Raw genomic sequence first — 21,629 nt, forward strand, 5'->3', positions numbered from 1 at the left:
ATCCTCGCAAAATAACTGCAGCAAAAACAACTTGAAGAAATGTTATTCAACATTAGGATGAATCTGTCAATTATCCATCTTATGTGGTTCAAAGGTGTAAATGATTTGATTTGAGAAAGGGTAAAAACTATAACTAGTTTTGTGCTCTAGAACTCCTGAAACTAAGATAGTTATCATTATGCTATTGAATAAATAAATAAAATACTCGCTGTTTTTAAATCAAATTATGATTGACTGATCAAAATGTCTAGTGGTTGTTTAATTTTAACAGTGAATGTATTCAGCTGCTGTCATGAAAGTGTTTTTATTCATTGGCATTTAATTATTAATGCTTTTATTTATGGAAATACTTGAAACCTTCTCTGTATACCTGAAACACATTGATGTTTCTTAAGTTGATCAGAGAAACATTTATATCTAACCTCCTTTAGTCAGAATCTAACCACAACCATTAGATCAGTACAAGTGTTACATCCATTTGTCAACAAACCTGCAGACATCTCCAAAACAACAAGTGCTGATTAACATAAAGGCTGTAATTGAAGTCTACATTGTTGCAATTAATATGACCACTTAATATTCATAATGAAAATTTACAAATCAATGAATCAATACATGCTATGTCATCTCTGGCCTCATGGAGGCGTGTTAGCCGTATCGGAGCACACAGAGACGAGAATAAGTGTGTTTGTCTCTATTGGCCAGCAGAGGGAAACCTTGCTCCAACATGTGTTTTGTTTTTGGCCAAACATTATGAGAAAATTAGTTTTTAGGCTGATTTTTTTTCTAACAAAAAGTCAAAACAAAACATTTGACAGTTTGGAGTTCATAACAGATTCTAATGTTTATTGTTTCAAACATCTTGGTTCAATCAGTGATGGATGACGTGTAAAAAACTAGCCTGTAGGGAGCCCAGTGCCTCTCTCCAGCGATCACTGGGTGAGAGGCAGGGTACACCAGTACTTTCTTTGTCTTTCTTTGTCAATTTGAATATTCTTCAGGTATTTGGTCAAGTGTTTCAAAAACATCTTCATAATGTGCAGGTAGTTCAAAATAAAGCTGCAGGACTTGGATCTCATTTTACAATGACTGTAAAGTTTATGCATCAATCCCCATCGTGGGTGAAAGTCTGCGACAGATTAACATGCAGTCTTCTTCTTTCCTTACACAAAATATGGACGTCACATAAATCATTTAGCCTTTCCTCACAGAGGTTACCCACCTACAATAGATGTGCTTTTAATACTAAACAAGCCTCTATTGTTACTTTGATATTGCCTCTGCCTCAAACTGACACTCAAAAAGAACATCTGTGTACAGAACAATTTCTCACTGGAACATGCTGCCATTTGTAACTACATTATTGCTGAATACTAAAAAAATGTCTTAACGATCTATAATAGATAATGAATGAAGATTGCTGCTGTTTTGTGTTTTGATCTTGTTTTTGTGTCCTTTTGTAATGATTGTAAAATGTCACAGTTGTTGAGATGGTTGATTTTAATTTTTGTGTTTTTATTTTGTTCATGTTAAGGTATTCTATTTTGTCTTTTGTGTAATGTTTGCAAAAGCATGATTTTATTGTATTGTTTGTGATTTTGATCCCATAAAGAATAGTCTCTACTAGAGTAGAGACTAATTTGGATGCTGAAATAAATTGATGGGGCAATGGTGGTGACGGAGGGTGGCTGCTGGTTTGATTCCTGTTCCACCAATTGTGCCCTTTGAGATCTCAATTACTTAAAAAGGACATTATATCTAAAATTATTTTTATTATTATTATTATAAATAATGACAGGCTGTCAGTCCATCATAGTGCAACACAAAGACACACAACCATTCATGCACGTACTCATACTTAAGGGCAAGCATTTCAGATCAGGGGTCAACATCTCCAACTAGAGCTACTGTAGCTTTTACATGTAACCCTGCTCCTGATTTGCCAAATTAGTTTCCAGTAATTTGGCAGACTTGAATGGATGCTGAAGAGGTCATTCAAATATTTATTGCCAACTATATCAGTTGGTCAGTGTTTACTTTCTCCTCAGATCCTTTCATGTTCACTTGCCTTCCTAGTTTCCTCTCACAGCTGCTCATTGTTTGTATGTTACCTTACCATATTACATGTTGTCCCCCAGTTACTGAAGTACTTTACCCACCTTAAACAAAAATACTTAGGTTGTAGAGAAGTAATTTATTTATATATTTATACTTGTCAAAGGTTAGGTTCCTATTTAGTAATGTCTTTTCCTGAGTCAGCATGACAAATTAAAATAGAGTTTTAAAAATGGGCCTTGTCAGTTCATCAGCTTTCTACTTCCTTTGCATGCTCAAGAGTTACACAAGGCCTGTACTCAACACTACTGTCACTGTCACTGTCACTGTGTGATAAGCAGTATCCATTACAGACGGGCCCATTGCAAGACCGGCAGAGACACAAACAAGTCATGAAAACTTCTTGTAAAAATCATCGAGTTCATGAAAGCCAAGCATTTTGAAAACATAACTTTTTGACAATTGTTATATAACAAGCTTAATGAGTTTTTTTTACATTTCAGTATTTCAAACTCGTAACATTAAAACACATTGTTACAAACTTGCATCCATGTCTGTGCCTGCTTTTCATGCAGGGTTGGGTAGAAGGTGTGGTAGATCCCAGACAGGTTTCCAATATATTTCAGAGCAGCACAAATATAAATGCAGCAAAAATCATTCATGCACACACACATGCGCCCCCCCAACACACACACGTTAAGGTTTTTTTGAGAGACCAACTAACCTATCTGACATTTTTTTGGCAAATAACACTTGAAGACACCTCACTGTCGTGTTTGTTGAAGACCCAAAAGACAGCAGGACAAAGGAATGTGAATGGCTTAGTGGAAGTTTAATGAAAAAAAAAAAAGAAAAACCTTACATAACATGAGAAAACCAAACAGGTGCATAGCAACAGGAAATGATGGGAAGAGATAGAGTTAAATACTGAGGCATATGATTACCAGAGTGAAATGAGTCTGATAGCAGAATCAGTCAGCCGTGACAGTAACATGCTGAGGAAGCTGAAGCAAAAGGTGACAATAAAGTTCAGATACTGGAGAAACAGGACTTAAATTTAAGCAGGAACTGAACTCTACATAAATATAATTAAAGACCACAAGTCAGAGCTGAAAATAAATCCAGGCACAGAACAAAAAAGCACGAGTGATCTTAAAACTAATGGATGCACGTAATAAAGAAAGCAAATGAAACAGAGCAGTAGCAAAGTTCCTTAGTTATTCATGTTTGTTGCATTCATAGTTCTAAAAAGATTTGTTTCACAGTAACCAATAACGGGAAGAGAGATGAGGAACAAAACATTTTAATGCATAAGACAGCACACAAATATGCATAAACACTGAGAATCAGACAGCAAACCTTCAAATATGGATGGATGGATGGTTAGAGATTGCTTCCCATTCTCCTTGTTTATGTTGTCGTTTTGCAGTCACTGTAAACTTCCTAAACTCCTTACATAGGTTTTTTTTCAGAGGTTTGCGTAGATACTGTCATCCACATTTCCATACACACTGTTGTCCATATTTCCATATGTCACATCATCAAACCGCCGAGGTTGCTTTTTAACTTTGCCGTACTCCACTGGGGTATCTCTGCTCAGCTCCTGTCGCCTCCTCGCCTGATCAGCACTGGTCTGATTTTGGTCATAATTATTTTCTTCTGAAGAAGAGCAGCAAGGAGAGGAACAAGATAAACATAATTATAAGCTTCATGTTTGCTTATGAGAACTTAGCAAATTCAGATAAATGGTACCTTTGTAGTTTGGCTTTTTCCTCTTCACACAGAAAATTCCTATACTGACAACTAGGATGATTAACAGAGCTCCAAGTGCACCAGTTATTATTGGCAATAGCGCTGTTTAAAAGTGAAGAAAGAAAAAAGATTTTTAAGAAAGGTAATCATAAATATTTCTAATTAAAGAAACAAATACATTATTAAATTCTCTACAACAGAGGTTTTCACTTCATTAAATACCAACATAGACTCAGTTGTGTTTCTAAATCTGCCATCTTACCCATAACATTATGTGTCTCTGGTAAAGGTTCAACACACAGAGTGTTATTTTCTTTAAACACCCACTTAGATATGTGTACACCATTTGAAGTGCAGTTCACAAAGTCTGTATTCAAAAAGAAGCAAACAAAAAATATTATTTACATGGTGATCAGAGTTATTAGTTTTAAATAATCTATTTTTGTCCAGGAATTTCCCACTCACGACAGATAGATGTGATTTTCTCTTTGAGAAGAGAACTGACGTTAGTCCTGACTGAGCAAACCAGGCGACCTGCAATGTTTGGTCTCAGGACGATGGTGTTAGACTCAGCATTTCCAGAGAGGAGCTCACGGCTTGATGGTTTATTTTCATTTAGAGTCCAGCTGTATTGAGGATTGTTCCCTCCTTCAGAGAGACAGGACACATTCACCTGTCCTTGGGACAAACACTCAGCGAACAGCTGGACAGAGGTCACAGGAGCTGAAGGAGAAATTACAACCAATTTAGAAAATATTTAATTTGCAATGAAGAGCAGAAAAGGCATTAGTGGTAGAATCAAGCTCCCTGTTGAATGAGGGATACAGTATGTGTCTCAGTAAAATATAAGAATGAAATATGTTTTTAAAACTATTGGATAAGTTCTTATGACTTTATTTAGCTGTAGAAAAAACTTGACTCACCTTCAAGAGACAAATTAAATGTTCGATGTTCTTTTATCTTTCCATCAGAATCAAAGATTTCCAGAACATATTTACCACTATGAGTCATCTTGAGATTTCTGATACTAAATGTACCATTAGTAGGAATCAAGTGATATTCGTTTGAAATGGGATCCAAAAGAACTTCATTCTTTCTTATCTTGAGGATTATTGACGCTGTATGTTTTATTTGATAACTCTGCGATTCTGAGACGCTGTCCACCAGTTTGACACACACAGTTCCTCCCAGAGGTCCAAAACACAGAGTTCCATTCTGTCTGCCATCACAGCAAGTTTCTACTCCAGCAGAGGCTTAAAAGACAAAAAGGCAAAATAATAGTTATGCTTTTGTTCTTACTTAAAGAGCCGATTGCTTGTTTTTGTATTCAAATAAGCATCACTTCCTGCTTCCTGAAACCTTTGCCTTACTCTATGTCACATTCCTGTTTCTTATTTGTTTTCTTCATTTAGGTGTAGTTTCCTTAAACAGAACAACTCACTCAGTTAATTCCTTTATATGGAAAAAAAACAATTATAGGACCAATCTTGTGCTTTTTTCAAAGGAGTTGTGATACTCAACTGAAACAGACAATGCTACAAAACTTTTCTATGAAGTATTAAAAATACCACCAAGCCAAACATGTATTATGTGTTACACTTAGTGTTATCAAGACAGTCTTACTTTCTATCCATAGACATTCACACTCTTAAATAATGTTCCCATCTGTATCAGACTGAAGTCAAATGAAACGCAGCATTTTAAAACTGCCATAAAAAACAAAATACTAACTCACCATATGACATGCAAAGTAGCAACACCAGTAATCCAGCAACAGCCTCAATGACTGTAGAGCAGTTTCCAGGCCCCATTGTTCAACAGTGAACTGTGTAAAATGTCGTGTTACGAATGAGCCTGAGAAAAAAAAGATGCTTGTACTGACATGAAAAAAGGAAGTGATGATAACTTGGTCACCTCTAGACTAAAAGACGGAACACCTTCCTCCAACCAGGTTGTATTACTTTTTAGTGGTAAAAACCAAAAATTTAATTTCTATTTTGTAATGACAGAAAAGCATCACCATATAAACTTTAATTTGTTAGTGTAACACAAATTAGCACTTACTTGGGATCAGTGACCGTAACAGAGGGGAAAAACAAGTGGTTTTTAAGACTTTTTATAAATACAATTCTGGAACATGTGCCATATGTGTATTTGATGATGATGAAATTAAAAACTGGTTAACTTGGCAAGAGCAATACACAAACCTGCTTTCTAAATGAAGCACAGGCAGGAGAGACTCTAGAGACCAAACAGATGGTGGATAAGGATTAGGTTATCTGTATGACACATTGCAACATACAAAAAGTATAAAAGTCAATCATTCTCACGGTTTTAAGATTGTAACGTTTTTTTTAGTTTTTTTTTTTTAGTTTAAATAAAAGTAACTTGCAGGGAACGTTTAAACGTTCCCTGCAATGTTTAAACAACACAGTTTGTGACTGTTTGTTGTGATCTGGATGGTTCTTCAAACTACTTGCACTGACTGCAATTAAACCATATAAATTATTATTAGAAATTGATGCTTGTTGGGTGTTTTTTATGGAAATGAAGGAAGCGTGGGCAACTTATTTTTGTTCCTCAAAACTGCAGAGACCAGTAAAAGTTCAATCTTAAATGCAACACTTAGACAGAAAACCTCCCAAAAATGCTCTGCAAGGCAGGAAACCCAAAGGGCATTTAAAAGCAAAGAGTTTTTAGTACATCTAACAAAGTTATGTCCTGCTCTGTTCAAAAAGTGAGCAGAAACAACATAACAGAATTGCAACACTTTAGAGGTGCTATAAAAAAAAGCATTGAGAGAGCATTTGGGTAAGAATGTGTAAGTATCTTTTTACTTGTTTGCTGTCTTGTGCGTCTTGCCTGTCAGTAACTACCTAGACAGGCAACTACTGCCTGAAGTGCCTGTCCGTCCAGGATGTATGCTCTAGGACAGCTGGCAAAGTTACCTTAACCAGCAGATCCCTGAAAAGGATAAGTGGGAACAGGAAGTGAGCGAGAGAGAGAAAACTCAAAGGTTTGCACTGAATACCATCTTTTTCTTTGGGTCTAACCAGCTATTTCCTTTTCTTACAAGGTGTTCTCTTTCAAATCTCACTTTGTGTCTAACTATGACTAATACTTTATGAAGCAACCAATCATGCAAGAGCTACGACAATCAAGTCTGTGAGTGACAGCCCCTTTACAGGTCTGGGATGGTATAAAGTTACTTTTGTAATTTTTTCTACCTTTTTCTTTTTTACTGAAAAAAGGTTTTCACACATTTAAATTGATGGCTTACAAATACGTTGATTTGAGCAGTACACAAAAATCCGTGTAGGACGGCGAAGTCCTAGCGCAAACATTTGTGTGACTGGTGGACGAAGCCTGGTGCTGCAAGGTTGGAGACCTTGTCCTGTTAGGCGACGGGGCCTGGATAACCCGTGTTAAACGGACAGCGGAGTCTGGCGACCACAGGCGCTTAAATTGCGTAACAAAAGTATGTTTTTATCTTTTTTAATCTTTTTTCTTTTTCAAAATCTCTTTCTCTTTCTTAATGTTTATTCAATGTCACATGCTGTTTTTATTTTTTCTTTAATTAGTAAAGCACCTTGAAATGCCTTGCTGCTGAAATGTGCTATACAAATAAAATTTGATTGATTGATTGATTGATTGATTGATTGATTGATTGATTGATTGATTGATTGATTGATTGATTGATTGATTGATTGATTGATTGATTGATTGATTGATTGATAAAATGAAACTGCAAGCAAAACAGACTATTTACATTCAAGTACTTAGGTTATTTATTGTTAGGTTTCCCTCTGCTGTTAGACAAAAGGTACTGTTTCTCAGGTTCGATTTTACTTTTCTCCCAGTTTACTTTGTTGTAGAGAAAAACTATTTTATGGATATAATTTTTTATAATGTGATAACATACGTTATATTAAAACAAGTAAATTGCTGGAATACTTTAGGTTACAGATATGAATTTTTTTTTACTGAACTGTCTTCAAATTTTAGTGATGCTCATAGCATATTTCCTACCCTGACCAAGCGAGTTAATTTTTACAGTGTCTTGGACAAGCCTTCCCACAGTTTTTTTTTTCAACTGCAAATTATGTATTTAAATGTGTCTAATTTATATTTTGTGTGATAGACCAGAACAAAGTACAATACATTTGGGAACAGGAAGAAAAGATCTATATTGTTGAGCAATAGCAACTTTAATTGAATCGTTAATTTATTTTCCGACATGTTTTTTTTTTTTTTTCTGTGGAGGGAGATTAAGATTAGGGTGATGGAAAGCAGCTTGTCACTAAAGGCAAATAACCAAATTAAATTATTTATTCCAAGATTATTGTGAAGGCTGTAGATCAATTTTGATAGGAAAGTAATTAGCACATCATTTTTCAAAACTGGTTTTTATATTGTGCTGTTTTGAAAAGTGCAAAGTCTGATCTGTATTCAACTTCTTGGTTTAATACAAATTTTTAAAATCTTTTGGCCATGAGTATTAATAATTATGCATTTAATTGTATGATTATTATTTTTTTACAATTAAAATCCTGAAAGTGATTAATGTATTTCTATTTAGACTCATAATCTCTGAAAGCTTTTTTTTTTATTCCAGGGCATTCAAGATTACCTTAATTTGACTAAGTAGAGTGTGCAGTGTGTGAACCAATCTCAGTAGGAATAGTTCTGTCCTATTGGAGAGCAAACGCCATCATGAAGACCAACAGACAGCAAACAGGTCAGGTCAAGTTGTGGAGAAGATCCAACATGTTGAACATCTCACACAGCAGAGCCGATCCATTATCCGAAATTGGAAAGATTAAAGCATCACTGCAAATTGAGTTAAAAATGGACATCCGCCTAACTGTGCAGTAATTCAAACTCCTTATGTCTCTTTATTAGTCATTCATCCTCCCTCACAAAAGAAAGTCATCAGTAATATTTCATCTCTTTATCATATCACTAATCATCCACCTCCCAGTTCATTAAGTCAGTTTTATTACCACTTTTTGTAAGATGTCATTTGTTTTTCTCACTTTCTGAACCATCACTGCTTTTGAATTTTGTTCAAATATTCAGTTTTGTTTAATTGTTGACCAATGATATGATGCTATGAATTTTCATATGGGAAATGTATGCAGTTGCATCAATAGTTAAGGTGATTTTCTTTTTTAAGTACACAGCATTTTTTTGTTTCACCATTGACAACTTTTATTTTGTTTTTTACTTGCGTAGGGAGTTGCTGCAGAAAATATGAAGACTAAAAACATGTCCTTCTTTGGACTCCAGCGCATTTGCCTCTTAACTTTTTTTTTTTGCAATTTAATGGGTTGAGTGGTTGCCAATTTGTCGAAACTTGTTTATCAAATTTAACATTACAGTCATGGACAAATATTGCAATTAAAATAAACAAGCAGTTGTTTTTGCATTGCTACCAAATATGGTTTCTTAAAAGTTACAATGACTAAAGATGAGTAAAACATCTTCAGGGGTCCACATCGTCATCTTCTCTGTGGATCTGCAATGAGTGCTGCAGTCTTTACCAAAGCAGACAACAGTTCATTTCATCTGCATATTGTCTCATTTCTTCAGTCTAATTTGACTGGAATCATCCTGCAATCTTTATTTGGCTGTACTCCACCTCTTCCTCCATGTTTTGCTTCCCTGGCTTCCTCTCTTGCTGTTGCACCACCCTGACGTCAGCATAGGTTAAGTCAGCAGGGAGTTCTTCTCCTGTAGAAAAGCAAGATTTAGTCACTCAACAGTGATATAAACAGATATTTTGCCAAATATTCTTCTAACTAGAGTTTTGACAATTTCTCCCCTACAAACGTTTACGTTGCAATAGTTGGAAATAAGCTTTAATTAGTACCTTTTCCATTTTGCTTTTTCCTCTGAGCACAGATGACGATTACACAGACGACATAGATAGAAAACAAAAGCAGAGCAGAGATTGCTCCAACTCTTAGTGGGGACTGGCCTGTTTCAAATACAAAGAAAGTTAGTAGAGTGGAAAATAATAAGAAAACGCCAGTCAGTTCTGCTTCAATGCAGTTGTTTTTAGGTTCACATAGGTTATGAATGGAAGAATTATACAAATAATTTCAAATATGCAGATTATCAAGAATTTACCAATTCAGTTTTGTATAAATTTACCAATTTGAATTTCTATGGCAGACTTTACCTTCAATGTACAATTGCAGAGTCCGTTCTCCTGTTGCTTTTCCCTCAGAATCAAAAAGTTTAAGTGTGTATTCACCGCCATCACTGCGCCTAAGGTTGCTGATCCTAAATGTCCCATTGCTGGAGATAAATTCAGATCTGCTCTCTAATGTGTTTGTCACGAGTCCATTGCTTCTCCAAATTAGTACTATTGTTGTTTCTTTTGTCCATTGGAATCTTGTTTTTTCTGAGGCCTCATCCATCAGATGAAAAAACACAGTTGCTCCCCAGGGTTGAAAACACTGAGCTCCCTCCTGTCTGCCATCACAGAACATTTTATTACCTGAATAATAGAATAATGAAAAAGTGTAATGCAGTTTAAACAAAATATATCTGAGCTTTGTTTTAAAAATAAAAAAAGATTTCAAATAACACAATTGTTTAAATTAAAAACTACTTTGTAAAAACACAGATAAAGCCTTCATTACATTTTGCTCTTACAAGTCATAAAACACGCAAACTTTGTTTTGAAGATTTTCACTGTCACAAAGTGGATACAGACATTTAGCTACAAAAAACTATTTCTAAATGTCCGCAAAATTAGTGAAAATCTTTTTGTTTTCTATTTTAGACATTTTTTTTGTACATTTCTTTGAATTTAAAAGTTTACGTACATTTGCAAAGTGTCAGGGATAATTTTCTTTTAAACTGTATGACTTGCTAGTTTTGTGGTGTTCTGGTCCGTTAATCCTGACACAACTTTTGTGACTTTGTTCAAAATATCTAGAACTTTGTTACCAACTGATTACTGATACATTACTTGTACCTAGACATTAAAATCTGGGTACATTTAACACTATTGTGTTATTTTAACAAGGACACTACTGTGTAAAAACACATAATACAAAATATAACACAAAATTACATTATTGTGTGATTTTAATAAACATTAATAAACATTAAAATCACACAATAGTGACTATTGATCTCTTTAAATAGTTTAATTGTCTGTATCTCAACATAACTCCCTGGTTATATTCAAAAACTCTTAGAAATTATCAATGAAATAAATTTTAGTTTAAAGTTTTAGTTAGGAGTAAATAAAATTCACATCTATGCCACATTTTGATGAGGTTGTAAAACGATAATTTGCTCTATAACATTTTGAGACTGAGATTATGAAGACTCTTGTTTTTCAAATCATTTCAAGAGCTTTTAAAAGTTATTTTACAGCTCAAGATTGTTCTGTAGAAAATTTTTTTTTAAAGCTTCTAATAAAAAAAGGAAGAATGAAGAAGAAAAGAAAAAGCAAAACTAGAAGGACATAGTCAGATCAGAACTTTACTCCTTTCAGTAAAAACAAAAGTCGCAGACGGCATAACACCTGAACTGCCAAGAAACACCAACAAATGTAAAATTAGGCTTATTTTTAATTAAGGTCACCAGATACAAAAAAAAAACTAAAAACATTGCTATGTTGTAAATAAAATTCTGGTTATTCCACGTGTAATAATAATAACTCACCATAAGAGACTCCTATGAGCAGAAACAGCAGTCCAACGCTGGCTGCCATGTCCTTTTACATCTGTTGAAACAGCAGCTGTCAGGAAGTGCTAAGAAAATATTTATCATGCTCTGACGACCATGATCACTCAGAATAAGATGAACAATCGGAAGATAGGCTTAATATCCCCACTACATAGCGGTGAAAAGGGAAGTGAACATATCATCACATGAAGACGTTACTTAAGGGAAACTGACACATAAACCTTACACAACCAGCTGCATCAGCTCAGGACTAAAAAAGCAAAAAGGGCTGGCCTTAAAAACCCTAAAACAGAACCAAACCCACAAATATTACCAGCTTCATGAAAAGAGACGTTTTAATAAACCAGGTGTTTTAGATAATTTTAGCTGAAAAAGTAAAGAAAGCTTGGTAACACTTTATTTAAAGGGGTAAGACTGACATAAACACTGTCATAAACATGACATAACATCTGTCATGAACATGAAGAAGTCTTTATGTTTATGACTGCTGTCATAAACATTGGCACTTTGCATTATTTGCAAATGGCTCCTTGATCCCGAAATATTAAGAAAACAATTGCAGTTGTGACGCAGCAGAATAATGTCAATTCAACAAAACATGAACTATAAGTTCAGCCTTCAATGTTATCCTCCTCTGTTCCTCATTCCTGTCATCACTCTGCTTAGAAATTACAAATTTCCATGAGTTTCTATGTCCTCATACAAATTTTAGTTTAAATAAAAGAAAGGAGTTTGGGAAAAATCAAAAAGAAACAAACTCAAAGTTTTTGTAAGATAAGCTTACAGGAAAAGATCGATTACCTCTGAAAAAGTATCAAAAACATAATTTAATCTTAAAGATGCTCAAAGAAACACAAAAGAAAATATTGCTCTGCATACAAGCAATGCAGACTGAATGACCTGTACATATTTTATATTTAAACAGCTGCTGGAATGAATGTTTCAAATGTATTTAATGTATATTTCTTCTGAGTTGCATCTGCATCTGATTGGAGAGCAATTAAGTAAACAATAGATGGCTGAGGTAGTTGTAACAGTATTTTGTACTCTAAAATAGAGATTCTTGACTTCAGCACTGCAAGAGAGACTATATATACCACCTTCTGTCAAATTTTAATCCGAGTTTGATGGATTAAATGTTATCAAAGCCCGCCCCCTTTAATTACCCCATCCCCCCTGCCCCTCCCCCCATAGGACGTTTGTGACCTCCTGACCTTCCCCCATGGAAAGTTTGTGACCTCGTGACCTTCCCCTATGGAAACTTTGTAACCTCCCCCCTCCCCCCATAGGACGTTTGTGACCTTGTGACCTTCCCCTATGGAAACTTTCTGACCTCCTCCCCTCCCCCCATAGGACGTTTGTGACCCTGTGGCCTCCGATACCCTTCAGTCAAATTTTAATCGGATTTTGAAGGATTAATTGATATTAAACCCCTCCCCCCTTCCTGTGACCGGAAATTCCCCCACGAACAAAGACTTTAATCATACGGGAACTTTGTAACCTCCTGACTTCCCTCTGTGACTATCTGCTCACTGTTAACTCCTCCCGAACTCTTTGAATTAACCAATAGGAATCATTTACTTGTAAGTGAATAAATAAATATACTATATTCTAAACCATGTTGAATTAGATTAGGAATAATGTAACTATCTCAGGTTTTAAACAGATTGTCATGCTGCGTGTGCGTGCGTGTGTATCTGTCATTAAAGAATGGGGCCGGGGAGTCTTGCTGCATGTGCGTGCGTGCGTGTCCTCAAGCATGAGAAACCCACAGGATACGTCAGACATTCCTTCTGACAATAACTTACAATGCATTATTTGATGTTAGACTACCTCTGAAGGAAAACAACAGTTTAACTGTTTTACTACAATATTTAGCTTGCGGTGCGTTATTTGGTGTTAGACAACAGACTTATAGTCTGGTAAGAGGGACTGACCTCTGTCCAGCACACCAAAGTATTTGTACCTGCATAAGAGCAGGTAGAAACCTCTGAAGGACAACAACAGTTTAACTGTTTTACTGCAATATTTAGCTTATGGTGCGTTATTTGTTTTTGGACAACAGACTTTTAGCTAGGTATGAGGGATACCCTCGGAAGGAAAACAACAAGATTTAGATTAGGAATGTTGTAACTATCTCAGGTTTTAAACAGATTGTCTTCTTGTTGGGTCTGCGTGCGCGTGTATCTATCATTAAAGAATGGGGTTACGGCAGGGGTGTCAAACTCCAGTCCTCGAGGGCTGGTGTCCTGCAACTTTTAGAAGTGCCTCTGCTGCACCACACCTGAATAGAATAATTAGGTCATTAGCAAGGCTTTGGAGAACTGAGGAGGTAATTAAGCCATTTGATTCAGGTGTTTTGTACCTGTGGCACATCTAAAAACTGCAGGACAGCGGCCCTTCAGGACTGGAGTTTGACACCCCTGGGTTACGGGGAGAGCCTTTGCTGGTGCGTGTGTGCGTGTGTGTGTGTGTGTGTGTGTGTGGGGGTGTGTGTGTGTGTGTGTGTGTGTGCGTGTGTGTGTGTGTGTGTGCGTGCGTGTGCGTGTGTGTGTGTGCTCAAGCATGAGAAACCCACAGGATATGTCAGACAGCAATATTTAAGGTAGCACGACTAGTCAGTACTGACTGAGTTTGTAATTTCCTTCATCCGTTCCGAAAATAGTCACTTAAATTTTAAACTCTATAGATACCTTTCTGTAACACCTGCTAGTGTGATACATTTCAGTAAAAGTTCTTCATCTGTAATTGTATTTCTTAAAGATATGTGGCAAGTAGTAAACAGGCCTACATGAGGCTACTCAAATGTAAATTTTAGTTTTCTGCAGTGAAAGACAAACTCTAACATCACTGCCTTTCCAGGATTTGTCCTCGCATCATTGTCAATTCTACCTTGCTTCAGTCTTTTTCCAGCTGTTGAATCAACACTGATCTTCTCAGTGCTTCATGCTTTCTCCAAAATAGTAAAGGTTGGTTGAAACTTATAGATTTTTTTTCTTCAACACTTGCTAGTGTGAAACATTTCAGTAAAAGTTCCTCATCTGTAAATTTATTTCTTAAAAATATGACAGGGACTAAACAGGCCCACGTGAGGCTACTGCTCATATTTATCTTTCAGTTTTCCCCAAAGTTTAAAGTTTTTACACTGCACCACCACGCTCCAAGAGTTGCTCCAACATTTTGTTACCTTTAAAATTACGTACAGCTTTTGTCTCTGACTTATACGTTGTTTGTTTTTTGATACTAATGATTCTTTCCTTCCATCTGTTATCTTACATGCTTAAATGTGTTCACTAACAAAATATAGTACACCTGTAGTTGTTAAGGTTTCACTACTAAAAACTTATAAATGATCAGTGTCAACCATCAGTCTGTATTAAAATATTTAGTACAATTTCTATTTATTTAGATTTGATGTTTTGATGTGAGCACTTAGATTTCTATCAATTTATTGAATAATGCTCTATGTAAATATTTATCAAACTGAATCTGCGGCGTTTTGCCTGTGCGTGTTGCCTCTGCTCGTTGCCTCTGTGCGTTGCCTCTGTGCGTTGCCTCTGCGCGTTGCCTCTGTGCGTTGCCTCTGCTCGTTGCCTCTGTGTGTTGCCTCTGCGCGTTGCCTCTGCGCGTTGCCTCTGTGCGTTGCCTCTGTGCGTTGCCTCTGGGCGTTGCCTCTGCGCGTTGCCTCTGTGCGTTGCCTCTGCTCGTTGCCTCTGTGCGTTGCCTCTGCGTTTTGCCTCTGTGTGTTGCCTCTGTGCGTTGCCTTTGCTCGTTGCCTCTGTGTGTTGCCTCTGCGTGTTGCTGTAGCTGGATTGAGTTTACCTCAGCACAGATCCCACGCACCTCTTTTCACTCAAACTGGACACACGCTGACCTGTATGGATATTTACATCAACCCAGCTGTAGTATCGCTGCAGGTATTTGCTGTTTGTTCCAAATGAGATGGCTTCATGGAAATGAATGGGGATATATTCATAACTGTGGTATCAGGTTCTCCCTGCTACTTTTATGGTGGTGGTGGTGGGGGGGGTTATCACAACATGCTTAATAACGCAACAGGGGAAAAACACTCATTTACTCAAAAATGACTAGGAGAGGGCAACAAAACTCAACTAAACTGACAGAACAACATTAACTGGTCCTGCAATGCAATCAAAGAAGCAAAATGTTTTGGGTAGACTGTCACTTTATGCTGCGGTGCTAAGAGTAAACAGGAGATCTCACAAAGGGGCGATTCATAAACACACAGTGAAGAGGCTGAGATGTTAGAGAATGAGAAAAGGTACAAAAATAAATAAAGAAGGTGAGATTAAACATAAAATTATTTGGCTTATCTGCTTGGTGCATCATTCTTGTCACTGATTCAAATGTAAATAAAAATCTAATTGTTAGATGTTAAATATTTTCCTTATGAACAAAACAAGCAATTAAGGCAAGATATGATCTGTTTAAGGGGATCCTCCTCACTGACGGTTCAAAATAGATCCAGCAGAGGCTTAGAGACAGTTTCTAAATGTGACTGATGTGTTTCACTTCTAGAAAAATATTCTATAAAACACTTGTACTAATTTGTTCGTTTATGGGTATTGTCATAGGTAAAATCTTTGATTTTTACACGTATGTATGAGTTGAAAAACAGGACAAATACAAAACTTAAATTTATGCACATTTATTGACTTGCATTCACAGATTTAAATGTCTACCATGCATTTTTTATTGACAGTAGTCCCACCTTACACATAGCTCCTTGTGTTTCCATAGCAACTAAAACAAACAAGAACCTGACACAGGTTGTTTGACATCATCATGCCACCAATGTTCTCATCTATGATGTCATAAAGGTTCAAAAGATTATTATTATCATTTGGAATACAAGAATTTTCAGTTTGCTCTCCAGCTGCCTTAGGATCCACGTAAAGAGAATTTCACACCATTTCAACTTAAAAATGATGCTATCGATCGGTTGGGGCCTGGGCTACTTAGCCTCTAAAGGAGTGGAAAAACTTCTAGGACAACATAAGGAAGAAGTTGTTGAAGACCGAGACGAGGATATCAGGTGGAGATATTTTGGGTTTGAGGAGTTAATTCCAGAGGACCAAAGCCACACGGACGTTTCCGCCAACATCGCCAGCGCCATTTCAGGTGTCGTGACGAGATTGACAAGTTTCACCCCTGAAGAGGCCGTGGCTTTGGAGACCATCTGTGCAATGAATTGGGAAACTTGCTCTGAGGACACAGATGAAGAAAAAGATGACATGGACGCTTCCACCAACCGTGTCAGTGCCGCTTCAGGGGTATTGACACCTTTACCTGATTTTACCCCTGAAGACACTGTGGCTTTTGCCACGGTGTCCAGATTTGAACTGGACTTAGAAACACGCCCTGGGGACGCAGATGAAGACCAAAGTGACATGGACGCTTCTGCCAACCTTGTCAGTGGCACTTCAGGTGTCTTGACAAGTTTGGAAACTTTTAGTGATGAAGCTCCTGTGGCTTTGGAAAACATCTGTGGACTCCACTTGGAAACTTGTCCAGGGGATGCAGACACTGATGTCTGTACAAGTGTCGATGTTCCCCTTGACAAAATGGACCTGGCCGTTGAAACGAGCTGTGACGGCCAGGAAGATGCGATAAATTTAGAACCAGTCTATGAGGATCCATTGGTAGAAGAGGCGTCTTCTGTTGATGGAAACTCAGAAGACGGAGTTCAGAATTACGCAGACCATTTTGATGGCATGGACGCTGCAGATACGGACGTCGCCTCAAAGGAAATCCCTTCTTCTGACACAGCTGCTGATAATGTTGTGGCACATTTTGAAGAAGTTTCTGAGCATTCTTCAGAAAAACCATCTTCTTCAGGAATTCTCACAGAAGATGACATTGAATTCTTCAAAAATTATTACAGGAGGGTTGTTTCCTCTAGGAGATCATCCATCCGGGGATATTTAAATTTGGAGAATTACGTGCCACCTTTAGAGAGAATTTCTGAGTGTTCAACCTCAGAAGAAATGGATTCTGAAGAAAGCTCAGAACATGTTCAGATTGAGCCACAACATCATGAAAGCAATGATGTTGAAGAAGTGGATGTTTCTTTTGAGGACGTCCCTTCTGAAAGCAGAAATGCCGGAAATTTAAGGTCACGAGTTTCCGAGTGGTTTCGCCAGCAAGGCAGTAGGTTGGCTAATCTCCTACCAAGGAGAAAAGCCAACAAGTAGCAGTTCGCATTGGGCACCTTTTGTGGAGCTGTTGGAGGGGTGCTGGAGAGTGTCCCTCCAACAGACTTCTTGTTCTGCTGGGGGATTTCAACACTCACATGGGCACTCACAGTGAGACCTGGAGGCTTGTGGTTGAGAGGATCGGCCACCCTGATCTAAACCCGAGTAGTGTACTGTTATGTGACTTCTGTGCTCGTCATGGACTGTCCATAATGTACACCTTGTTCAAGCATACGGGTGTCCATTTGTGCTCATAGCACAAGGACACCATGGCCACATTTCTATGGTAGACTTTGTTGTTTCCCATCTGATCTGTGGTTGTATGTCTTGGACTCTTGGGTGAAGACGGGCAGAGCTGTCCACTGACCACTCCCTGGTTGGTATCCTCCCCAATCATCAGTCAACTTCCAGTCAAACCAGAGAGGCCCAAAAGTGTTGTGAGGATCCTGGCAGAGTCATCTGTGAAACAGAGCTTCAAATTTCACCTCTGGAAGAACTTGAACACATTTTGGAGAAAGTGGATAGAACATGCCCCCAACTCCATTGTCAATGCGGCTTATCGGAGATGTGGCCACAAGATCTTCTGTGCCTGTTTTGGGGACGACCCTAAAATCAGCTCGTAGGCACCAGAAGGGAGGGATGCTCTCAAACCAAAGATAGAGAACTATCAGGTCTTTTTGGACTGACACCCTGGAAGCACCTGATGGATACTGGCAGTCCAACTAGCATGCAGCTCGGGTGGTCGCTAAGGGAGAAACTCGGGTGTGGAGGAAGTTCCCAGAGCCCATGGAGAATGACTTGGACAGATCGTCAAAAATTGCGGTTTGTAGGTCATGAGGTTGACATAGTGGACCCATGACAAAAACACCAAGTCCAGGCAGCGCAGGTGAACAGCGACCGGAGGCGGCGGACGGAGGCGAGAAGACTGCGGCGGACCGAGGCGAGAAGACTGCGGCGGATGGACTGCGGCGAGAAGACTGCGGCGGACGGAGGAGAGAAGACTGCGGCGGACGGAGGCGAGAAGACTGCGGCGGCAGGAGGCGAGAAAACTGCGGCGGATGGACTGCGGCGGATGGACTGCGGCGAGAAGACTGCGGCGGACGAAGGAGAGAAGACTGCGGCGGACGAAGGAGAGAAGACTGCGGCGGACGGAGGCGAGAAGACTGCGGCGGACAGAGGCGAAAAGACTGCGGCGGACGGAGAAAAACAGGATGGCGTTCAGGACCTCCATCTGTCGCAGTCGGATGGAGGTCGACTGCGGCGGATGGACTGCGGCGGACGGAGGCGAGAAGACTGCGGCGGACGAAGGCGAGAAGACTGCGGCGGACGGACAAAAATAGGATGGCGTTCAGGAACCAGCCATGCCACCAGCTGTGCAGCCTGATATATACTGCTCAAAGAAATAAAGGGAACACTTAAGTGTTCCCTTTATTTTTTGAGCAGTATATATATATATATATATATATATATATATATATATATATATATATATATATATATATATATATATATATATATATATAAAATTTTTTTATATCTTTATTTTTATTTATCTTATTTATATATTTATCTTATTATTTGTTGTGTGTGTGTGTGTGTGTGTGTGTGTGTGTGTGTGTGTATATATATATATATATATTTTTTTTTTTTTTTTTCTGCTAAAAATAAAGCATAAATACATATTTTGATATATTATTCTTTATATATTTATTTTTATATATTTATATTTATATGGAGGACCAAAACTGACATAATAAAATAAAATAAAATAAAATATATATGTACAGTTAACAATAAAGTACCAAGTTGGTAACAGCGCTACTACAGCCTTGCTTAACTCCTCTCCATCTACCCCACACTTGGTTGTGTCACTCTGTACCTTAAAGCACCACCACTTTAGCTGAATTTTTTTTTTTTTTTTCAAATTGCAATTTTCCTGAGCCAGATTCAGGAGCAAGAATGTTTTCACAAGCATTTTCTCATGACTTTATGGTGATTCTTATGCTCGTTTTTAGACTTTTAATACTCTGTTTACTGAGAATTATGTTGAACAGGATATTATGACTAGTGTCTTAGAAAATTGCTTCGCAAGTCAAACTTAACATCACGGTTTCTGACAACAGTCTTATTATCGTAAGGGTGACCTATACCTGCTCAGACACCAGGCTATGGTATGTCCATACCAACGGTCCAGTCCGTTGGGCAATTGTAACCTTTCTTAAAACAATTCAGTTGATTTATATTACTAATTTACAATAGGTAATCTCGAGACAATTTACAAAAAAGTCATTTCCATTCTACTTAACAGTGCAGAAATTAAAATGTATTAAGTCAGTAAAAAAAAAAAAGTTAAGTTATCTGAGTTAAAATGCAGATTGAATCATGTCATTGACTTGACTTTTTATATGCTTCCCCCTGTTCAAATTACTTTTACCCTGTAATGTCTGATTTGATCTATATTTTCAGGGAGACCCTGTGGAACCAACATGTATATTTGCTGCCTTCTTTTTTTTGTATCTTTATTAATGGACACAACTGGAGTTCTATAAAGTCTCGTAGTAAAAGTCACATTAAGAAGCAATCAGAACCTCATGCTGAACCGATCCTCCCACAACCATCCTCCAACTTTTGTTTAACATGTCAGAGTTTTAACAAGAAAGAAAAACAGACAACAACCAGTGAAATTGTTACTTTATAAGTCACAAGTGTACATTTTATCTTTAGGTTTTATGTTAACCACCCATGCTAATAAGCTACAAGATAGTTGGTAAATAATATCACACTGAACACAAATCCTAATCATTAATCTCTACTGGATCTGCTCCTCTCTTCTTGCAGCTCCTGAATTAACAGGAACAACTGACGTTTGTCCGTTCTGTAAGAAAAAAAAAAAAAGTTTTGTTTCTTTTACATTGTTGTTTTTAGAGCACACAAATGATATAAAAGTTGTTCATTATATTCATTTAGCCACAAAAGGAAAGTTATTAGTTATACTCTACAATTCAGAGGGGAAAAGGTTCTAGACATGTTAATGAGATCCACATTTTTTCAAAGTTTTGACAAACCTTCAAGTGTCTTCAGCTCGTGGAGTCGTTTCAGTAAAGTTGGCGTTCGTGGGGGGAAACTTGACATGACAGCAGAAAAATCTGCTGTCATGTCATGAGCTGGAAAAAAAAAATCAACAAGCATGTTTGCAAAAATAGAAGTCGCATCGCAGTTTCACTTAAGACTTATAAAATAGTTTTATGATTTTGGTTATGGTTGTAGAATTTAAACTGAGGTAACACTAAACAATAAATCGTTGGGTAGATAGTGTGAAAAAGAGGAGATATTACAGACATAAATGGCTGAAAATGCATCCATTGTTGAAAATGAATCAAACTCATGTAACACTGTGTAATGATTCACCTCTGCAACACTTTGAGTCACCAAGCTTTACTCTTTCCAAACCGTTGCTATTTGGTCAGTTTGATTTCAGAAGAGCCGATGACATTTTTTATTACAGAAACATAAAATGTACTCATCTTTAAGATGACTAGAACAAGACTCACTGCGTACACTGATGGCAATGAGTTTGGCCAAAAGTAAAACATTCAGGATTCCCAAAGCCACACCGCGGCAGAGCCTCTCTTTGGAGCTGCTTGGTCCTTAAGAAAAACCTGAACCTTAGCAAAATGTAATGCAGTACATGCTAGATTTATCTGTAACGTTTTTCTTACCTGTGTGATTAGATGCAGTTTGTCTAACAGGCTCCATATTGACGTAAATTTCCTCCATCGCTTCAGACTCAGTGCTGCTTTAAAGACTGACTATAAAATCCACTGCAGTCGTGGAACTAAGTGAAAAACTTAGTGCGGGAAAGAGGTGAGATGTGTCTGGTGTTCAACATAAAAAGTA

General features: G+C 37.6%; 1 protein-coding gene across 1 annotated transcript; it reads right to left on the minus strand.

Annotated features, from left to right (window-relative positions):
* Nucleotides 1-2,868: 2,868 nt before the first annotated feature.
* LOC103471287 (uncharacterized) lies at nt 2,869-12,201 on the minus strand. Its single transcript, XM_081612029.1, has 9 exons — nt 11,494-12,201; nt 9,992-10,312; nt 9,680-9,787; nt 9,418-9,540; nt 4,731-5,060; nt 4,273-4,530; nt 4,070-4,174; nt 3,808-3,909; nt 2,869-3,714 (listed from the first exon to the last, which is right to left on the minus strand). The coding sequence occupies exons 1-9, from the start codon at nt 11,540-11,542 to the stop codon at nt 3,524-3,526; spliced, it is 1,587 nt and encodes a 528-aa protein (XP_081468155.1). The 5' UTR covers nt 11,543-12,201; the 3' UTR covers nt 2,869-3,523.
* Nucleotides 12,202-21,629: the final 9,428 nt, after the last annotated feature.

This window comes from Poecilia reticulata, chromosome 10 (genome assembly GCF_904066995.2).
Source record: "Poecilia reticulata chromosome 10, P_reticulata-male-v2, whole genome shotgun sequence".
NCBI classification, from domain to species: Eukaryota; Metazoa; Chordata; class Actinopteri; order Cyprinodontiformes; family Poeciliidae; genus Poecilia; species Poecilia reticulata.